The sequence below is a fragment of the Notamacropus eugenii genome, chromosome 1 (assembly GCF_028372415.1).
Source record: "Notamacropus eugenii isolate mMacEug1 chromosome 1, mMacEug1.pri_v2, whole genome shotgun sequence".
In the NCBI taxonomy this organism is placed as follows: Eukaryota; Metazoa; Chordata; class Mammalia; order Diprotodontia; family Macropodidae; genus Notamacropus; species Notamacropus eugenii.
In genome coordinates, this window is record NC_092872.1 from 81241408 (window position 1) to 81259772 (window position 18365).

The following is an 18365-nucleotide window of genomic DNA, read 5'->3' on the forward strand; positions in this document are numbered from 1 at the left end:
CTGGGAAATCTTGGGTGGACTATTAAAAGCCAGAATAGAATGGAAACAAGAGTTGGTCTAGTTGACTTCTCACATACCTTCCCACTCTAAGATTCTGTGAGAAGTCAGTAAGAGGAAGGCCCTGAACAATGGTCAGGTTGGTGATAGATTTTATCTGATTCTCTCAACTAACTCTGCTGACCCAGCCCTGGCCCTAAGTCAGAAACGCAAGGGTGAGAAATTTGTTGTAGTGTGGGAACAATCTGTGGAGGCCATTGAGTGATCAGCTAATGTACTTTATTCAGCAGGAAGCAGGACACCATTTAAGATTTTTGAGTAGGATGGTTGTATCATCAGATGTAAGCATTAGGATATTTCAAAGACTCATGATTTTATTGGGATGGGAACTCAATCAATATAGACCACACACTACCTTACTGGATGATTGTTACTCATTGCTATGATCAAATAATTTGTCATCCAATGGCCATACTCCTCACAATAATGAAAATCTCTGAACCTAGGCTAGTCCTCAGATAATAGATGCATGCCCTGGAGTCCATGCTGGGAATAGTAGTCTACATTTATAAAACACTTTACAGTTTGTAAAGCCCTTTCCTCATAAATACTCTAGGAGGTGGGTGCAAGTATTATCTCCATTTTTCATGTTGAGTAAACTGAAACTTGAATAGGTGACTATATACATATATACATGTGTGTGTATACACACATATATCCATACTCTTACTCTTTTATACATATATGTACACACATACACATATACTCTTGCCAGAGTTTACACAACTATTTAGTGATGAAGAGAGGCCTCACACTTAGATCTTCTGGTTCCAATCCAATGATCTTTCCACTATGCTATCCAAGAAAAATTATCTTACCTTTTGTTTATAAGATGAATTGGAAGAAAAAAAATACTCTAGTTGGGAAACTATTAAAATGTTTGAACCCAACATTAAGGTGAGCATTTTGTTCTTTAAAGACTTAGTTGTTGAAGGTAAAAAATGAAATGCCTAGTTCAAGACAAACTTCTCTAGAACTCAGATGGGCCACTTTTAAAGCAGAGGCTAAAGCTCCACAATTCTGGGCCTCATCTTGAGTTTTTCACTGCTCAGAGTGTCTAGAGAATTCTTAGATTACCCCAATTCTTCTCTACCCTGGATTCTCTGTAGACTATACTGTTGCCTCCAAAGATCTTAAGATCTTTTCCCTAGGGTGAGCAGGTCCATTTCCAAAGGGCCAAGTACCCTAGGGATCCTTCCCCAGAGTTATACAAAGCTCCGGGCTCAAAATTGGGCGGACGCTTCCAGTTGCCCATAGTCACCACTTACAGACTTCAGGGAGAAACATGTCCTCACTGGGAAAGGACATGTAGTTAACTCCTACCTGGGCTTTGCAGTCTAGGCCTAAAGTGGTAGAAACATTCTTCAGTACCTCACTTGGTGAGCAACCTCTACAGGAGAGTTTACATTACATTAGAAAGAACACTGCCTCTGGGGCCAGAGAATTTGGGTTCAAATCATGTCCCCAACCATTATCTCCCCAGATCTGCCCATGTTCTGATACGGGGTGCTGGCCTAGAGGGCAGGAAGAATGAACATTAATCCTTAATGCTGACTCAGATTGTTCCATGACCTCAGACATGTCCCCCACCTTCGGCCTCTTTCCCTTCTCCCCTCCTTCCTATCTTATCTACTAGTGTGGCAGGCAGGGACTATTTTGTTGTTTTTATGGACAAGGCCATAGGCAAGATTCAGAAGATTAGTAATTGTACTCTGTTTCTGGGAAGGAAGGTGCTGCATCCTGATAGCTGTGACATCAAGGTCATTTGGAGATTATTTTTGAGAAAAGGGTCGCAGAGACCCAAAATGAAGTCTAAAGGTAATTCCCACCTATGCTGGGCAGTAAGTATGTCTCACTCAGCCAGCCCAACAGGCCCAGCCAGAAGGTCACATGTTGACCCAATGATCAAAAAGGTAAAGAAAACTAGAATACCTTCTCAACTCAGTTTTACAAATATGTATTAAATACCTTTGTAGTGAGCTGGCCTCAGAATCAGGAAGCCCTGGGATCAAGTCCCACATCTGACACTGTGATTTTGGGGAAGTACATTCTTGGGTTTTCTAGACAACTCTCAAAGACTGTAAGTTGAAGAGCAAATGCCTAATTAGTAGAGGAAACTCCTCAATGAAATCACCAGTCTGGTCCCCCAAAAGATAAATGTATAGGGTATTGTACTAAACACTAGTGATACAAAAATGAAAACAGTCAAAAGTCCTCAAAATTCTCATTATCTGCAATCTAGTTGGGAGAACCATGGAATAAAATCAATAGATAACTCCAGTGTAAGTAATAATATAAGCACATAACAACAGTATAAAAGATTTGAAAGAGAAAAGGTCACTTCTAGCTGAGGTAATCAGAGAAGCCATCATGAAGGAGGTGGTGCCTCAGCTGGGTTGTGAAAGAAAGCAAGAATTTCAAAAGGTAGAATTGTAGGAAGAGATCATTCCAGGCATGGGAAACAGTGTGTACAAAGGCCTGGAGATGATTGGTGAGAAAAGGCAGATCAATAAGAATGGTTTTCTCATGTGTACCATTATTGCTTTTCTGTCTATGAGTCTGTCCTTCTGGACTGTAAGAATTTGGGTCACATGTCTACCATTGAGACGTACAATGGACTATCCCATTTGACTAGAATGCTAAGGAAGCAAAAAGGGTAAGTCTGGAAATCAGTCATATTGTAAATGATCTTGAATGCAAAATTGAAAGTTTTTATTCCTTCCTAAAAGAGATAGGGGCCTCTGACGGTTTTTAGAGCAAGTGTTCTCACCCTTTTTGTGTGTCATAGACCCTTCTGGAAACATGTTAAAGTGTACAGATTCATTCTCAGAAGATTTTTTTAAAAATTTTCAATGAACTAGCATTTATTTTATTTCCCTCTTATCCAGTGGGGAAAAAAATAAGAAAAAAGATTAAAAAACCACCTTGTAAAAAATATGCATAGTCAAAAAAAGAAAAAACCAACCCACACTGGCCATCTCCAAAATTGCATGCCTTATTCTACACCCTGAGTCCATCATCTCTCTGTCAGGAGATAAGTAGTATTGTGTGTCATTGGTGCTTGCATTGATCAGAATCTTTTAATGTTGTTTGTTTTTACGGTGTTGTTATAGTATAAATATTCTCTTCACTCTGCATCAGTTCATATAAGTCTTCTTAGGCTTCTCAGAAACGATCTCCTTCACCATTTCTTACAGAACAATAGTATTCCTTTATATTCACGTGCCATAATTTGTTTAGCCATTCCCCAATTGATGGGCAATGTTTTTAAATACATAAAATAAAGCACATAGGATTACCAAGGAAATCAATTATAATGAAATTCAGTTATCAAAATATTTTAAGAGAGAAACAAAGATGTTCACACACCCAGGTTAAGAACTTTGTTTTAGACTGAACGAGGGGATGATGGGGTCTGGCCTATGCATAGTAAAATTAGCCTGACAGCAATATGGAGGATGGAATGGAAGCTGTAGAGATGAGATGCAGGGAGACTAGTTAGGAGGATATGGCAGGAAACAAGACACAGAGGTCTTGGGAATGCGTGTAGAAAGGCTGAGTTAAAAGGAGCCCCACCAGAAGGCCTGTTACTGACATCATCTAGGAAGCCTTTCTCCTGGACAGTGATCACCTCAGGGAGGAATGGTTGGCCTTCATCCCCATTCTTGTCCCGTTCCTCAGGCCTGCCTTCGATCCTGCTTCCAAGAACACATGATTCAGAACTGCAGCTGTGGTCACTACCTATATCCCCTTCCTGAGGGGAGGAAATACTGCAACAATGAAGACTTTCCTGACTGGGGTGAGTATTGAAGTGCTAAGTGACACCTCTAGACCTGGTGTTTAAAGACCACCCCCTCCCCCACAATAGCAAGTGGACCAAAGAGGCTTCTGTGTCCTTCACCAGTTAAGGTGATCCCTATGTTGACTCAAATAGATCAAGCTGGAGATCTAGTCCAATTCAGTTTCAAGTCAATTCAAAGTGCATGTACTTTCTGCACTGTGCAAATAGGTACAATATGGAGGATACAGAGGTGAATAAGATATTTGCCTCAGCCTTCTTATAGAAGAACATACAAAGTGGATAAGGAGAAGTAAGAAAGGTTTGGATTCAGCTTCCATCTCTGATTCTCATTACCTTTTATCTTTAATGCCTTTCTTTTATTGCCAAGACCACAGGCTAGATTCAGCAGCTTAGCTCTCACAGGGTTGTGGTGAAGCTTCTTTATCCACTAATCAGATTTTACCTGTATTTCCAGGACAGAATCCAACAAATAAATATTCTAAGGACAAGGAGCAATGCATTTCTATGCAGCTATGGTATTGGGGGGAGGAAGGGGCCCTCTAGGTCATAGACAATATTCCATTGTATTTATGAACCCAGCTATATGGTTATTACCTCCAATGATGTAAATTTCAGACTGTCCATCCCTGACCAAAACAAATTGTCAAAGATATCAGGTTAAATGGTAATTCAACTCAGTTCATTTCTAAAGCCAGTTTAATCTGACTCAGGCTAGCCCTGGGCCCTCCTTTTGGGGAAACTGGTTGCAAGGACATTCTGTATCGAAATCAGCAAACTAGTTTAAGCTGGACTTCACCCCACCCCCAGGACCCAGCCTAAATTTCTCATATTGTAAATGACCGCCTCTTTGCTATTTTTAAAACTACTGTCATGGAATTATCTGAGAGGTATGCATGGGCGATAATTTGGCATGGGGGAGACCTGGGTTTAAGTCCTAAATGATACCTCAAGACCTGGTGTTTAAAGACCTGCAAAGAGGCTTCTATGTCCTTAACCAGTTAAGGTGATCCTTATGTTGACTCAAATAGATCAAACTGGAGATCTAGGTCAATTCAAAACTCATGTACTTTTTGCACTGTGCAAATATGTACAATATGGAGGATACAGAGGTGAATAAGTAGCTCACTATGTGATCTTGGGCAAGAAAATGAGCCTTTTTCCTCATCTATAAAATGGGAATAATGGTATCTATCTCACAGACTGACTATGAGGCTCACTGTAAATTTTAAAGCTTTATGTAAACGTCATTTGTTATTATTTAGTCTCTCACAAGGTACCTACCTGAGGCTTAAAGATCTTCGTTAACTAACAACCAGCTGCCCAGGTATCCAAGAGAGATACTTTGACCAGTTTCAATTCAATTCAAAGTATCATTCCTGGAGACCTTCTATTTGGTAGCTAGGTGGAGAAGTGGATAAAGCCGGAAGACCTGAGTTCAAATCCAGCCTCAAACACTTACTAGCTGTGTGACCCTGGGCAAGTTGCTTCAATCTTGTCTGCCTCAGTTTCCTCATCTATAAACGGGGTGACAATAGCACCAACCTTGCAGGGTTGTTGCAAGAATACGATGGGACACTTTTAAACATGCTTTGCAAACCACAATTATTATTCATCCGGTATCTGTGCTGGGCAATGTGCAGGATACAGAGGCCTCCATGGCCTTGATCCTTTGGGATTTTGATAGTCATGCTCTCCTGGCTTTCAGAGTGGTTCAGGGCAGACTTCAGTTTATTGCCTTGCCACCAAATGTCCAGGCAGGGAATATTTAGCCCATCTTAGGTTTTTCAGTTTAGCGTTAATCGCCTCTTGGCCCCTCTGCCCAATCCTTCCCGTCAGTCTGTCCATCCACAAAATTATTAAGTGCCTGCTCTGTGCCAGGTATGATACAGTAAGGCTCTGGGGCTACAAAGACAAAAATGAAGGAAATCCTTTATGCGTTTGTGTGCACATGTGTACACATAAACACATTCACATATAGATACATACAGAATAAAATCAAAGCAAACTCAAGGGATTTAAGGAGGGAAGAGCCTGGTACAGGAGTGGGGAACCTGCAGCCTCGAGGCCATGTGTGGTCTTCTAGGTCCTCGGGTGCACCCTTTTGAGTCAGTCCAAGTTTTACAGAACAAATCTTTCTATGAAGGGGATTTGTTCTATAAAGTTTGGATTCAGTCAAAAGGTCGCCTTTGAGGACCTAGAAGGCCACGTATGGATTTGAGGTCTCAGGTTCCCCACCCCTTTGGGAAGGTCAGGAAAGGCTTTATATGGAAAGTAACGCCTGCCCTCAGCCCCCTAGTATGCTCACTCTAAGTGCTCCCCACTTCTCCCTCATTACTCAATGATCCATTTGGTTTGTGTCAAACAGCACGCTGCTACTCAGATCTCCGAATGAGTTTGTCCCAGAGAGAAAACTGTATTAACCTGTGTAAGGAGTCCTGCAAGTAAGTACCTGGAAGGGAAAGGGGATCAGTGTGAGAGGAGGGAGCAAGACTTGGAAATGACTCCATTCCTATGCTAAGGAAAGAACAGGAAGCATTCTTACTTGGAAATTTCATTCAACAAGCATTTATTTTGTGCCTGCTGTGTGCAGAGGATAGTTTGAGGTGCTAGGGGAGATAAAAAATTTAGATAAGTCCCTGCTCTCATGGAGTTTATAGTATGGTAAAGAGAACATTCACAAATAATTATAATTCCACATAACACATGATAAATGCATAAAAGAAGTGTAAACAAAGCGTTGTCTGAGGACTAAGTTAGAGGAGGTGGGAGGACATGGAGACATTTTTGACCAAGGGGTGGGAGAGAGATTGGAGAAAGCTTCCTAAATTCACCAGTGTCCTTATCTCCTCCAGTGATACGCAGTACAAGATGACTATCTCCATGGCTGACTGGCCATCTGAGGCCTCTGAGGTAAAGGAATCAGATTTGTTAGGCTTTGGTCTGACTCTGCCTGCCCCTTTCACCAGCCCCTGGGGCATCATTTAATCTTCTTTGGGTCAACTGATTTATGAATGATAGCCATGCTCTTCTAGAAAGGTTTGAATGAAGCAAGATAGGACCTGCCGTAGAGAAGCCGAGATTTGTTTTTAGTTAGGGGTAATAACAGAGAAGTCACAAGATGGGAACAGGCTTGAGGGGGAAGATCATTTAGTGTATGTTTCTTTGTTTTCTTTTTTTTTTCTGTCTTTCCATATTCACACACAGTGGAAATTATTGGGCCGTGTTGATGCATCTGCCTATCCATGGGTTGGACAGCTCTCATCTGATCCCCTTAATCATCTCAGACAAGAAATAAAGTGGAATAGATAGAAGCTTATAACTCTTCCTAACCTGATAGCATACCCCTCATTAAAAGTTCCATTGGCCTGAAATTAGAGGCAGCTAAGCAGCTCAGTGGATAGAGAGAGCCCTAGGACTGGAGTCAGGAAAACTTGCTTGAGTTTAAATTCAACTTCAGATACTTACTAGCTCTGTGACCCTGGAAAAGTCACTTAACTGCTGTTTGCTTTAATCCATTGAAGAAGGAAATGGCAAACCATTCCCGTGTCTTTGCCAAGAAAACCCCCTGGACAGTACTAGTGTGAGATGGTTCATGGGATCACAGTTAGGCATGACTGAACAGCATTACTTGTAATACTTTACTCTACCGCTCCATCTCTGTTTCTCCAACTTCCTTCAAATCACAGTTCAAATTCTACCTGCTCCAAAGGGCCTTTCCCAGTGCCTCCCAGCTACTACTGCCTTTCCCTCCTATATTATATTTCCTCTACTCTGTACGTATCTTCTATCTAGCCAGTTGTTGATATGTTGCCTCACTCATTAAAATGTAAACTCCTTGAAGGCAAGAACTTTATTTTTGCCTCTTTTTGTATCCCACATTACTTGGCACATAGTAAGCACTTATTTAAACACTTGTAGACTGAATATTAAAAGGCCTGTGTTCAGTGGCCCTGGATGCCCTCCCCTTCCCCCACACTGTAAATATTCTTGGAAGCACTTTGAGTTTGAGAGAAATCATGCTGTCTTTGGTTTCAGGATTGGATTTTCCATGTGTTGTCTTATGAACGTGACAAAACCACCAACCTGACCATAGACAGGTAAGTACTCTCACTTTCAGAGAAGAATGCTAGGATCCTTGAGACTCATGAAGGAAGGAGCTCCAAGGCAAAGTGTTACTTAAAGGACCTACAAGGCATCTGCCTAGAAATATCTCCCCTCCTGGCCTTTCCTCATTGCCTAAAATTCCTTCTATTAGAATGATTCTTTTGCCTTAAGGCAGTGTCTCTGGGAAACTCCCTTAAAACACACAGGTGTGAAGTGGAGGGATAACACATAGCAAGGGTTAGGTCATCACAGGAGCTAGGATAATACCTATGGAATTTTGAGTATGAGAGCCATGGAAAAACTACAGATCACGCACAGGTGGGTAGGTCTAAGTAGAAGACCACAGACTTCTAGGAGGCAGCCTGAGAACACTGGATGTCCAGAAAAGGGTTCAGCACAAGAAGTAATTGAAGAGGGAGCCACCAAGAATAACTTAGAGGCCAAGAGTCAGCTCTTAAAGGAGCTTTAGGAACCAGTCTCCTTTATAGGCACAGATCATTGCTAGAGCTAGGTCTTCTACAGAACCTCAGCATAGTCAGGAAGTCAAGAACTAAATCTGGTCCCATCAAAAAGGCCACCATGGGTCTCTGCATCCTGTGGTATATGCATGGAAGAAGGCTTTTGTAACTTAAGTCACCCTCAGGTATCTATTAATATTTCTGCTACTACAACTCTAGCATACCTATAGGGAGAATGTCTGGTAGAACCATCACTGTCTGTCCCAAGGTTCTGAAGAGGCTGTTTCTTACCCCTGTTCCTGGATTAAGATAAGGCCATAATCACTGTTTCCTATCCCAGAGAAGAGATCAGATGAAAAGTGAAATCAAACCCTAGAATCCGTAATTGATTTGATGAAGCTGGTTCAAGGCTGATTTCTCCTCCAACACAACTCCATGAGTTCAAAGGGAAAAAAGAGACAACTTTGGGCTCTAGGGAGGTCCAAAAAGAAGCCAGGCAAGTGTATGTCACCCAGGAAGTGGTACCAGTAAAAGCAAATATATGTTTCAGATATGAAATCAGGGCACGGAAGAAGGGTGTATGATGCCTAAGGCACCAGAGATGGTAAAAGCAATATGTTTGCTATCTTCAATGGGCACAATATCATACCCCCCTCTTGGGAACAGAGATACTGGGAGGAGCACACCATGGCAGTTAAGGGATGGCCTCAGTATCTTTCTTCCTTTTTTACCCTCTTCCCCAACCAATACCACCCTTATCCTTCTTTCTATATGGGATTTGACTATCTAAACCTTTTCTAAAGTTTCTTACCAAGTTCATGGCCTAAGAACACCTACCAGCCATGATCTCTCTCTTATCCACAGGAAAGGAATTGTCAAGCTCAACATTTACTTCCAAGAATTCAACTTCCGGACATTTGCTGAATCAGCAGCAAATAATGTGAGTTGTAAAGCCCTAAGATACCCCCAATCCTACCCCCAGCCTCAGATTTCTTGATTCTGAGGGAGTCAGAGACCCTGATGCCCCTGAGAGATCATAGTCATGGACACTCCCTCCACCTGCCAGACTCTAGGAGTCAAGATCACATAGGCCAATTCCATCATTTTGTAGATGGGGAAACTAAGTCCCAGAGAAGTAAAGTGACTTGAGTAAGCACACACAGAGTTCAAACCTAGGTCTTCTGAAAGCCAAAGCTCTTTCCAGAACTGCTATGCAGATAGCAAGTTTGTAAGAAGAAGGTGGATGAGCCTAAAAAGGGAAAAGGATATAGTCTAGAAATCACCTGTAGACCATTCCCTGAATCACATCAGGCCGTTAAGCAGTCCTAACCTCAAAACCTAGAGACTTCTCTCTTAAACAGTTATCCCCAGGGACCCACAAAACATCTTGCTCTAAGCCTCTGCCAGGTCCTATCCAATGGGAGTTGTGGGGTGGAGAGATACCACTAAGGCTTGGCAATGATCCCAAAGCCTCCTTAGGTTCCAGTGGCATTCTATGGTAGCCTTTATCCTCAGGTCACATCTTCTCCTCCAGGTGGTATGGTTACTCTCCAATCTGGGCGGCCAATTTGGGTTCTGGATGGGTGGCTCAGTACTGTGCATCATCGAGTTTGGGGAGATCATCATCGACTGCGTGTGGATCACCATTATCAAGCTGGTGGCCTGGGCCAAGGGTCTGAAGCAGCGGCGGGCCCAAGCCCGCTATGAGGGCCCACCACCCACAGTGGCAGAGCTAGTGGAGGCACACACCAACTTTGGCTTCCAGTATGAGGATGAAAATAACACCAACCCTCCTCATGTACCTGAGGACTACCCAGATGAGCAGAGCCTGCCCATCCCAGGCACCCCACCTCCCAACTACGATTCCTTGCGCCTACAGCCCCTCGATGTCATTGAGTCAGATAATGAAGGGGATGCCATCTAGTCTCTTGGCTTTATCTTGCAATATCCTGTGGATGGTGGGTGAGGTCTTAATGGTGGACAAAGAAGAAAACAACTTCCCATGTTCCACTTGGCACTTTTTCACTCTGGCTAGAGAGAAGAACAGACCCAGTCATTCCTTGAATGTCTTTACCCTGTTGCAGAGCCTAGAATTCACCAGCTCCCTATTCATTCACTTCCCTGGTACCCAAACTAGCCTGAAATCTGTCCTGATCTGGGGGAATGTGAGACAGTGATCATTTTAGAGGAACCTCCTGACCTCTGGAGGAATAGCACTTGGCTCTGAGGATTCAAGGAATTGATGGGATCGTAGACTTAGACCTAAAAATGTCCTTAAAGACAAACCATCCCATTTTACAGATGAGGAAACTGAGACCTACAGAGATTAAGTCATGCCTGAGGTCACACAAATAGTAAACAGCGTGGCTAGAATTCCAAGCTGAGTCTTCTTGGCTCCTGATCCAATCCATTCTTTCTATGGCATCATCCCAGTCAGACTTCTGACCCTGACATTCCATGTGAGCAAGGTCAAGTGGACCCTAATCCTATGCTTTAGCATAACTTCCGTGTCCTGGCCAGTGAATCATCCTGTCATAAAAGAGGCATCCCTGGACTAGAAGTACCCAAGCCAGGACCTCTAGGGCCCTATGGATGGAAGCTGATTCATTCCCTATTCTCTGAAGCCCTTTTCTACTTACCAGGCTGTTGTGTATCCCTAAAAGGAGGCAGGACCTCTGTTCTTATTCACTAAATAAAAGGAGTAGCTGATAGAGTCAGCCCATCCACTTCTGTGCGCTCTGCCTCGTCGAGCATCTCTGCCCAGGTTCCCAGAGTCGGTTTTCTCTCCCACATCCCGTGACTTGTCCGTTTCAAGCCTGGATAAAGAGAAATCAGTGAACTGTATTGTGACAACTTGCTTATCAGAATAAAAGAGTGATGCTTCTTTTTCTGTTTCTAAAGTAACTGGCAGCTATGTGTTGGCTTATGTATATGAGCTGTCAAGGGTCCTGATTTGGAGAACTTGGGGTGAGTGAAAACACACACGACTTCCAAGAACACTTGAGTTAGTGCCTAGCAGAGTCGGGCTTTTCTTTATTTTTTTATTTCTTTCTACCAAAGCAGCTCAGCACTGGCTCTGAAATTTTCAATTTAGAATCTTAGAGTTGCCTGGGGCAATGGGGAGATTGGATCATAGCAGGGTTAGGATCTCTGGCTGGACTTGAACCAAGGTCTATCAAAAATTAAAGCTAACCCCTTTTTGGAGGCAATTGGAGTTAAGTGACTTGCCTAGGGTCACAGAGCTAGCAAGTGCCTCAAGCTGAATTTGAACTCTGATCCTCCTAGTGGTACTCTATCCATGAACCACCTAGCTACCCCATTACAGTTAACTTTCAAACTTCTACACCACAGTGCCTTTCTCTTTTTTCTAATGGGTGGGTGAAAAAAAAAACTCAATAACTTACACTTTGTCCTGTGCCTTGCCAATGTGCCCACTCCCAATAGGATTTGCCAGAACAGTACCTAGTATTGAAAATGCTAAGGTACTTCCTATACTGCGTCATCACTATGTCTCCCTGGAGGCCAAAATTGTGTTCAACAGGGGCTCTTAAGGGTTGTAAAATTCCCTTCCTAGGGCTTACAGTGCTATGATTCAGGGATTGCCCCTGGGAGAATAATATTGTCCCAAGAAGTCTTTTAGAAGTCACTAACCTGACCCTTTCTAATGTGACCTTCTCACTCCTCACATTTCCCTAAAAGCTCCCAGGGCAGGAAGAAAAATGACTGACTTAAGCTTCAGTCTTCCTGGATGGGCTCTGGTTTATAGCATTTGCTTTCCTGCCAGTACATACCAGTTAATCTCTCTTGGAAACAAACACCTGTCTCCCATAAAGTACCCAGCTAGAGGTGTGTGCCTGTACCTCCCCGTCCCCTCCATCATCACCGATACAAACACCAGCTGGCGTGACTCAAATGGACTGGCTGAAGGTGAGCAATAAAGAAAGGACAGCTCCAAGTAGAAAGGGCCAGCTGTTGGGCAGTGTGGTCCAGAAAATGCCATGTGGGCTCTGAGCTCCTCCCAACATCACAGGCTAGTTGATTTCCAGCTATCCATGTGATCAAAACCATCTTGCCCTTTCCCCAAAGGTCTAAATAAGGGAGGGGCTACATCAGAGCTTAGTCTGGGGCAGAAAATTTAAAGGATATAGCAACCCTATCCCAAGGTATACTCCCCTTTCCTCAAGCAGCAGAGAGCTTATCCCAGCGTCTTTTCAGGGAACATGTATTTCCCTAGCAGCTCCTTGCCTGGCCCTCATCACATTACCAGGAATAGCATTGTCCATTTTCTGCCTCCTAACATAAGCCAGTCCTTAAATAATATAAGAAATTGATATTTTCAGTACAGGCTTCCTTCCCTAAACCCTTGCTTGAACCCCAAGTGAGGTTTCCCATCCTCTTGCCTCAGGCACAAAAAGTGGTAATTAGAGCTCTGCTTTTCTCCTCTTCCCTCCCAATCTCCGAGTTGTGGAGGCTTTGATGAGGGGGGTTGATAATAAAAAGAACTCTGTACACACATACACACATACACACACACACACATACACACACACACAAATTCTCTTCCCTAGCAAAAGACCTCTAACCCAGTCAGACATCTCTCAAAGGTGTGTCATTCATCACCACCATCACCACCACCACCATCATCACCATCTTGTGTTGGCATGTAGTATTCTACTTTTCCAAGCATTGTTGTATCTGTCATCCCACTTGACCTTCCACAACTTCATGAGGCAGGGATGGAATCATTATCCTACTCACTGAAAAGATGTCCTAAGCCACATATTAGTAGCCGGAGTCAGGACTTGAACACAGATCTCCCAACTATGAGAATGTGGATGGCTTAAGGCAAAACCCACCTCCACTGTTGAGGCCCTGCTAACTGTGGATCAGTGCCATCGCTGAACATGTAGAATAGGACGCTGTCCTAATTACTACCTAAAACTCATTAAACAAAAGGGACTTGCCTCATTCACAGTGGGGATGAGATTGGCACTCACCTTCTGCTTGAGAGACAGAGAAGAGCTAACCTGGGAATGAGAAAGGTGTGAGACTTCAGGAAAATGACTTTCTGAGGTTCACTGGGGCTATGAAGGGATGCCTTCAGGCTTGGTGGTTACAGAAACAATTGAGTTTTTATTTAGTATAAAAATGATCTGTCACACTAATGTTAGTCTAAGAAAAAGCCAATCATATCCAGAGTTAAGGGCCTAGAGGTGTGAGGTAGGAGGAAGGGAAATCTCATTGAGAAAGAGTTAAAGGAAAAGAAAGTGGGTTAAGGAAGAAGATGGAACTCAAGACAAGAGGGATGGGGAAGAGCAGCAAAGGAACTAGGACAGTAGGCCACAGTGGAAGCATCAAAACCAGCAACAGGAGAAAGGAAAAGAGAGAAATCTTGGAGTGGACAAGCCTAAGATGTGCTGATCAAGAAGGAAGGCCTAGCTCAAGGAAACTGAGAAAAGAATATTCTGAGTAATGAATAGTCCGGGACCGCAGGACCATAGATTTAGGGGTGAAAGGAGTCTTACCCTTACATCAGGCCCCACCTTCTCATTTAACAGAGGAGGAAACAGGCCTAGAGAGGTTAAGTGACTTGCCCAAAGTAGAGCCAGGATCTAAACCCAAATATAGGACTCCTTCCACAACACCAGGGCATCACACTGACTCTCTAGGGCAAGGGATTCTTAATTTGTGGAATTTGAACTTGTTTTTTTCATATTTTGATAACTACAGTTCAATGTAATTGGTTTTCTTGATGTTCCTATGTATTTTATTTTAAGCACATGGATATACTATTCCGAGAAGGGGGTCCATAGGCCCCATCTGATTGCCAAAGGCATCTATGACACACACAAAAAGTTAAGAACTCTTGGGAGTTTCTGCTAGAAAAACACTAAGGTCAGATTGTTAGGTCCAGCTGCTCCATAGAATTTTGACTGGAAGCTACAGTATGATTTGAGGCTGGTCCAAAACCAAAAAAAGACCTAACTTCTCTAAGAATCAAAGTTGCTGAGAGGTAGCCTGGGTCCAGGAAATGGGAGGATAAAGCAATAGGTATGAACAGTATGCCCCAAGTGTCAGGCTAATCCAGCAACCTGTGGATAAAAGGGGAATGGAAACTGAGGGAGAACCTAAGAAAGATCAATTAATGCTTTAAATCTACTTAAAGGCAAGTGAGAGGCAAGCATCAGAGCATGAACTTCTAAATCACTAAAGTTGTATATATAATGTGTTCCTTGAGATTCTCACTGTAATAAGGAGATTTGCACATTACTATGGTTGACTTTTCTGTACTTCAGGGGTGCAGGGGGACCCTGTGAGGTGGTGAGGAAGACACTACCCAAGAAAAGAGAAGAAACCATGATGCCAGTCCACAGCCATTCGGAAAGAAATGCCCCTTCCTTATTGATTCCCAGGTGGTGGCAACAGTAAATTAACTAGGGAAAACATCACTAGGTTTCTGTTTAAAGGCTGCTCCAGGAATATTATATCTTTTTCCACCCAAAATCTGAAAATTCAATCATTAATTAAATCAGCATTCATTAAGCACTTACTAGGTGCAAGTCATTGCACTGAACTCTGGAGACACAAAGACAAAAACAAACCATGAGAAATAGGAGTCTTCTAGTCCAATCCCATCTTTTTGCATATAAGGAAACTGAGGCTCAGAAAGGTCAAATTCCAGGGCCATTAAGTGATAGAGGTCAAACCTGAGTCCAGTTTTCCTGATTCCCTCTGAGTGACCTCTCCCTTATATACACTGCCCCTTTATGGGCTGGTACTAATGAAGGTTGGAAGGGGGGTGGGGACTCAAGCATTGTTGAGGTCAAGGTAAAGATTTATTATGCTTTTCGACAGGCAAGAGTTTTTAGGGAACCTGCAACCTTAGAGGGGTACAGGTAAAGTTTATATAGGATGTTCTATAGTAAAACATGTGCCAAATAAGCTAACTAGGTGATTCATGGTGGGATTAAGGAGTGGCTAGTTCTCAAAGGAACATGTACTTTTGGTATCTACTGCACAGGAATTTTACCCAGGAAATAGTCCAAAGGGGGGCTGCATGGAGTTGTGGTTTTAGACCTGAAATGTCACTAAGCCAAATAGCAGTCAGGACGGACTCAGGAATACCAGGCTGTTCTCATCAATGTCTTGTTAGACAAGATAAATGCAAGGGAGTGTAGGTATGTCTAAGTCTAGGATACATATGATTGGTCAGTGAGTAGTAAATGTCATGACCCAGTGCATAGCCTGTTTAGCCAGTACACAGCTAGTTCAGACAAATAAGTTTTACAGGTGCAGCTGGCTACTGTATTAGAAAGAGAGATGATGGTTGTTGCTAGGGCAGGCTGTGTCCTTGGGCTGAGGAGAAACTGCCTGGGATGGTGTTTTGAGGCTTGTGATTTTTGGAGAGAAATGTAATTTTAGAATTGGGGTCCAAGCACATGCACCCAAGCACCCCATCAGTATACTTCAGAGCCATTGGCTTGAGGTAAGTATTGGGATGAGGCAGTGGGGTTATTTATACCACAAACAAGGGATAGGATATGTCTAGAAGAGGGAGAGAGAAAGGACCTGCCAGCCCATACCATAAAGAATATCAATCTGCCTTCAGACACCAGAACCTGTACACAAATGCTGTTGGAAAGAATCACTATGATTTGCAGTTAAATGAACAAGCCTTGAATCCATATTTCATGGAACAAATTCCTTTAATAAAAGGATCTGTTCTGTAAAACTTGTACTTAGACAAAAGGCCACACCCAAAGACCTTGAAGGCCACATGTGGCCAAGAGACCTCAGGTTCCCCACCCTTGGAACAAGGCCTAGGGTGGGTCAGTGATTCAGTTTGCTTGAAGACTGCTTCAGCGTAAAACTGGGAGGGACCCAAGAAGTCATATAGTCAAATCCCATCATTTTATAGACAAGGAAATCAATTCCCCCAGAAGATAAATGACATGTCCAAGTTTTCATATGGCTGGCTGTCATCCTTCCTGCTCAGAGAACCAAAATGACATTACTGTCAGAGTCAAGATGTACAGTGTGTCCAACTGTGGCTAATCAGACAAATACAAGCTCAGCAGGCTCTATCTACCACAGGTTGGACGCAAAGACTCCACGTGAACATTTGTTGTGGAGATGACTCTAAACTTGTGCACTGCACATTTCTTTTGAGCTACTACAGTTCTGCTTTGCTCACAGCGCACAGCACAGCACCTACTTTGATGCAAGTATGCCATGCTGGACAGTCCTGTACCAATGAATGTCTCCCATGTCTCATAATCAATTCCAAAGTTCTTCAGAGAAATCTTGAGAGTATCTTGTATCATTTCTTCTGACCTCCTACGTGAACACTTTACCTTATGTGAGTTCTCTGTAAAATAGTATTTTAGGCAAACACTTGGCATTCAAACAACATAGCCATCAGAGTTGAGCTGTAGAGTCTAAATACTTGGCAGTAATTGTTATGAAGTCTTTTTTTTTCTTTACATCTGACCTAAATCTGCCTCTCTACAGCCTCCAAACATTGCCCCCAGTTAAACCTTCTTGGAGGCCAACCAGAGTAAGTCTTTTCTACCTAATAAACTACTGAATATCTGTCTGGGAAGTCCTGGCTCTGACAATTACTACCTGGGTAGTAATTGGACAAATCACTTAATCTCTCAGTTTTCACTTCTTCATATGTAAAATTGTGAGAATACTTGCTCTACTTGCCATACAAGAGTGTTGGGCATGTCCACTCTGCAGTGAATGTTGAGGTCACCAAAGTTCTTCCCAAGTCCCTAAGATGAAGCAGGCACTTCCTTTCAGCCCGGAGATTATTCCTTCCTTGAACTTTGGGCCATTCTTGCATAGACATTATAAGTAACCAGAAGACTCTATAGCTATAATCTCTGTAAGTCACACCCACATACCTGAACCAATTTTTTTTCCACACAGGACAAACCAAGTGGATAAAGAATACCTATTGTCCCAACTATGATTTGCAATTGGATGAATGGCCCCTAGAGCTAACTGGTCCATAATTTCCTTCTACATAAAGACCATTCACTAACCATGAACCAGTTTCACACAACACAACACCCTTGATAAGAGTTTTTCTTGTTTTTTCTGTTTTGAATGGAAGGTATAGAGGAAGAGCAGTCCAGACCTGTGACTAGATTAGCAACTCATTTGTAAATTATCATCTTAGATGGTTACTAGAGTACACAGACAGGTTATATGAACTGCCCATAGTCACTTAGCCAGTATGCGTTGGAAGCACAGCTTGAGCCCAGTTCTACCTGACTCCAGTACCACACCAGTACCACACCGGTCTACCCCAGCTTATTTTTATATAGTGCTTTCAAGTCTGCAAAATACTTTAACTGATCTTATTTGGGCAATACAAACCAGTCTGTGAGGTAAATATTACAAAGATTATTATCCCCATTTTATAAAGGAGGAAACCGATGCTGAATGAAATTAAATGACTTACCCAATGTCACTCAGATAGTGTCACAAGTAGGATCTGAACTCAGCCCTCCCTGACTCCAAGTCCAGCACTATTATCCACTGAACTCTGTTGTCTCTCTTTTATAAGATATATAAAAATATAATATATGTAAAATGCACAAGATATAAAGATGTAACAAAATAACAGAAAATGTAATATCAGTCATATATTACATATACATATATGCAACCAAGCAGCTTTTTACAACAACAATAAAACATTTTAAAAATGATCTAACTTGTAAGAATCAAATATGCTTCCCTGTTAATGGTGCTTCTGGGAAGAAGCCAAGATGGGCAAGGGGAAAGTAGCATGAGAAACAGTCAGGAGGTTATAGAGAGAAGATGAGAGAGTAGGGGTCAGACCAGTCACAAACAAAACAAACTTCCGTTTAAATGAGGATCATAAAGAAAGAAATCGTAAGAACTAGTGATCCAGGTCTGGGTGGGGAGAA

At 42.6% G+C, this 18365-nt stretch overlaps 1 protein-coding gene across 1 annotated transcript in view; it reads left to right on the top strand.

Annotated features, from left to right (window-relative positions):
* Positions 1–11325, top strand: part of SCNN1B (sodium channel epithelial 1 subunit beta) — an 85921-nt gene extending 74596 nt beyond the window's left edge. Inside the window, exons 8-13 of the mRNA XM_072607249.1 lie at positions 3739–3856; positions 6225–6300; positions 6712–6769; positions 7895–7956; positions 9286–9361; positions 9956–11325. Coding sequence (XP_072463350.1) covers positions 3739–3856; positions 6225–6300; positions 6712–6769; positions 7895–7956; positions 9286–9361; positions 9956–10345 — 780 coding nt within the window. The 3' untranslated portion in view covers positions 10346–11325. The remainder of the gene's footprint in view (positions 1–3738; positions 3857–6224; positions 6301–6711; positions 6770–7894; positions 7957–9285; positions 9362–9955) is intronic.
* Positions 11326–18365: the final 7040 nt, after the last annotated feature.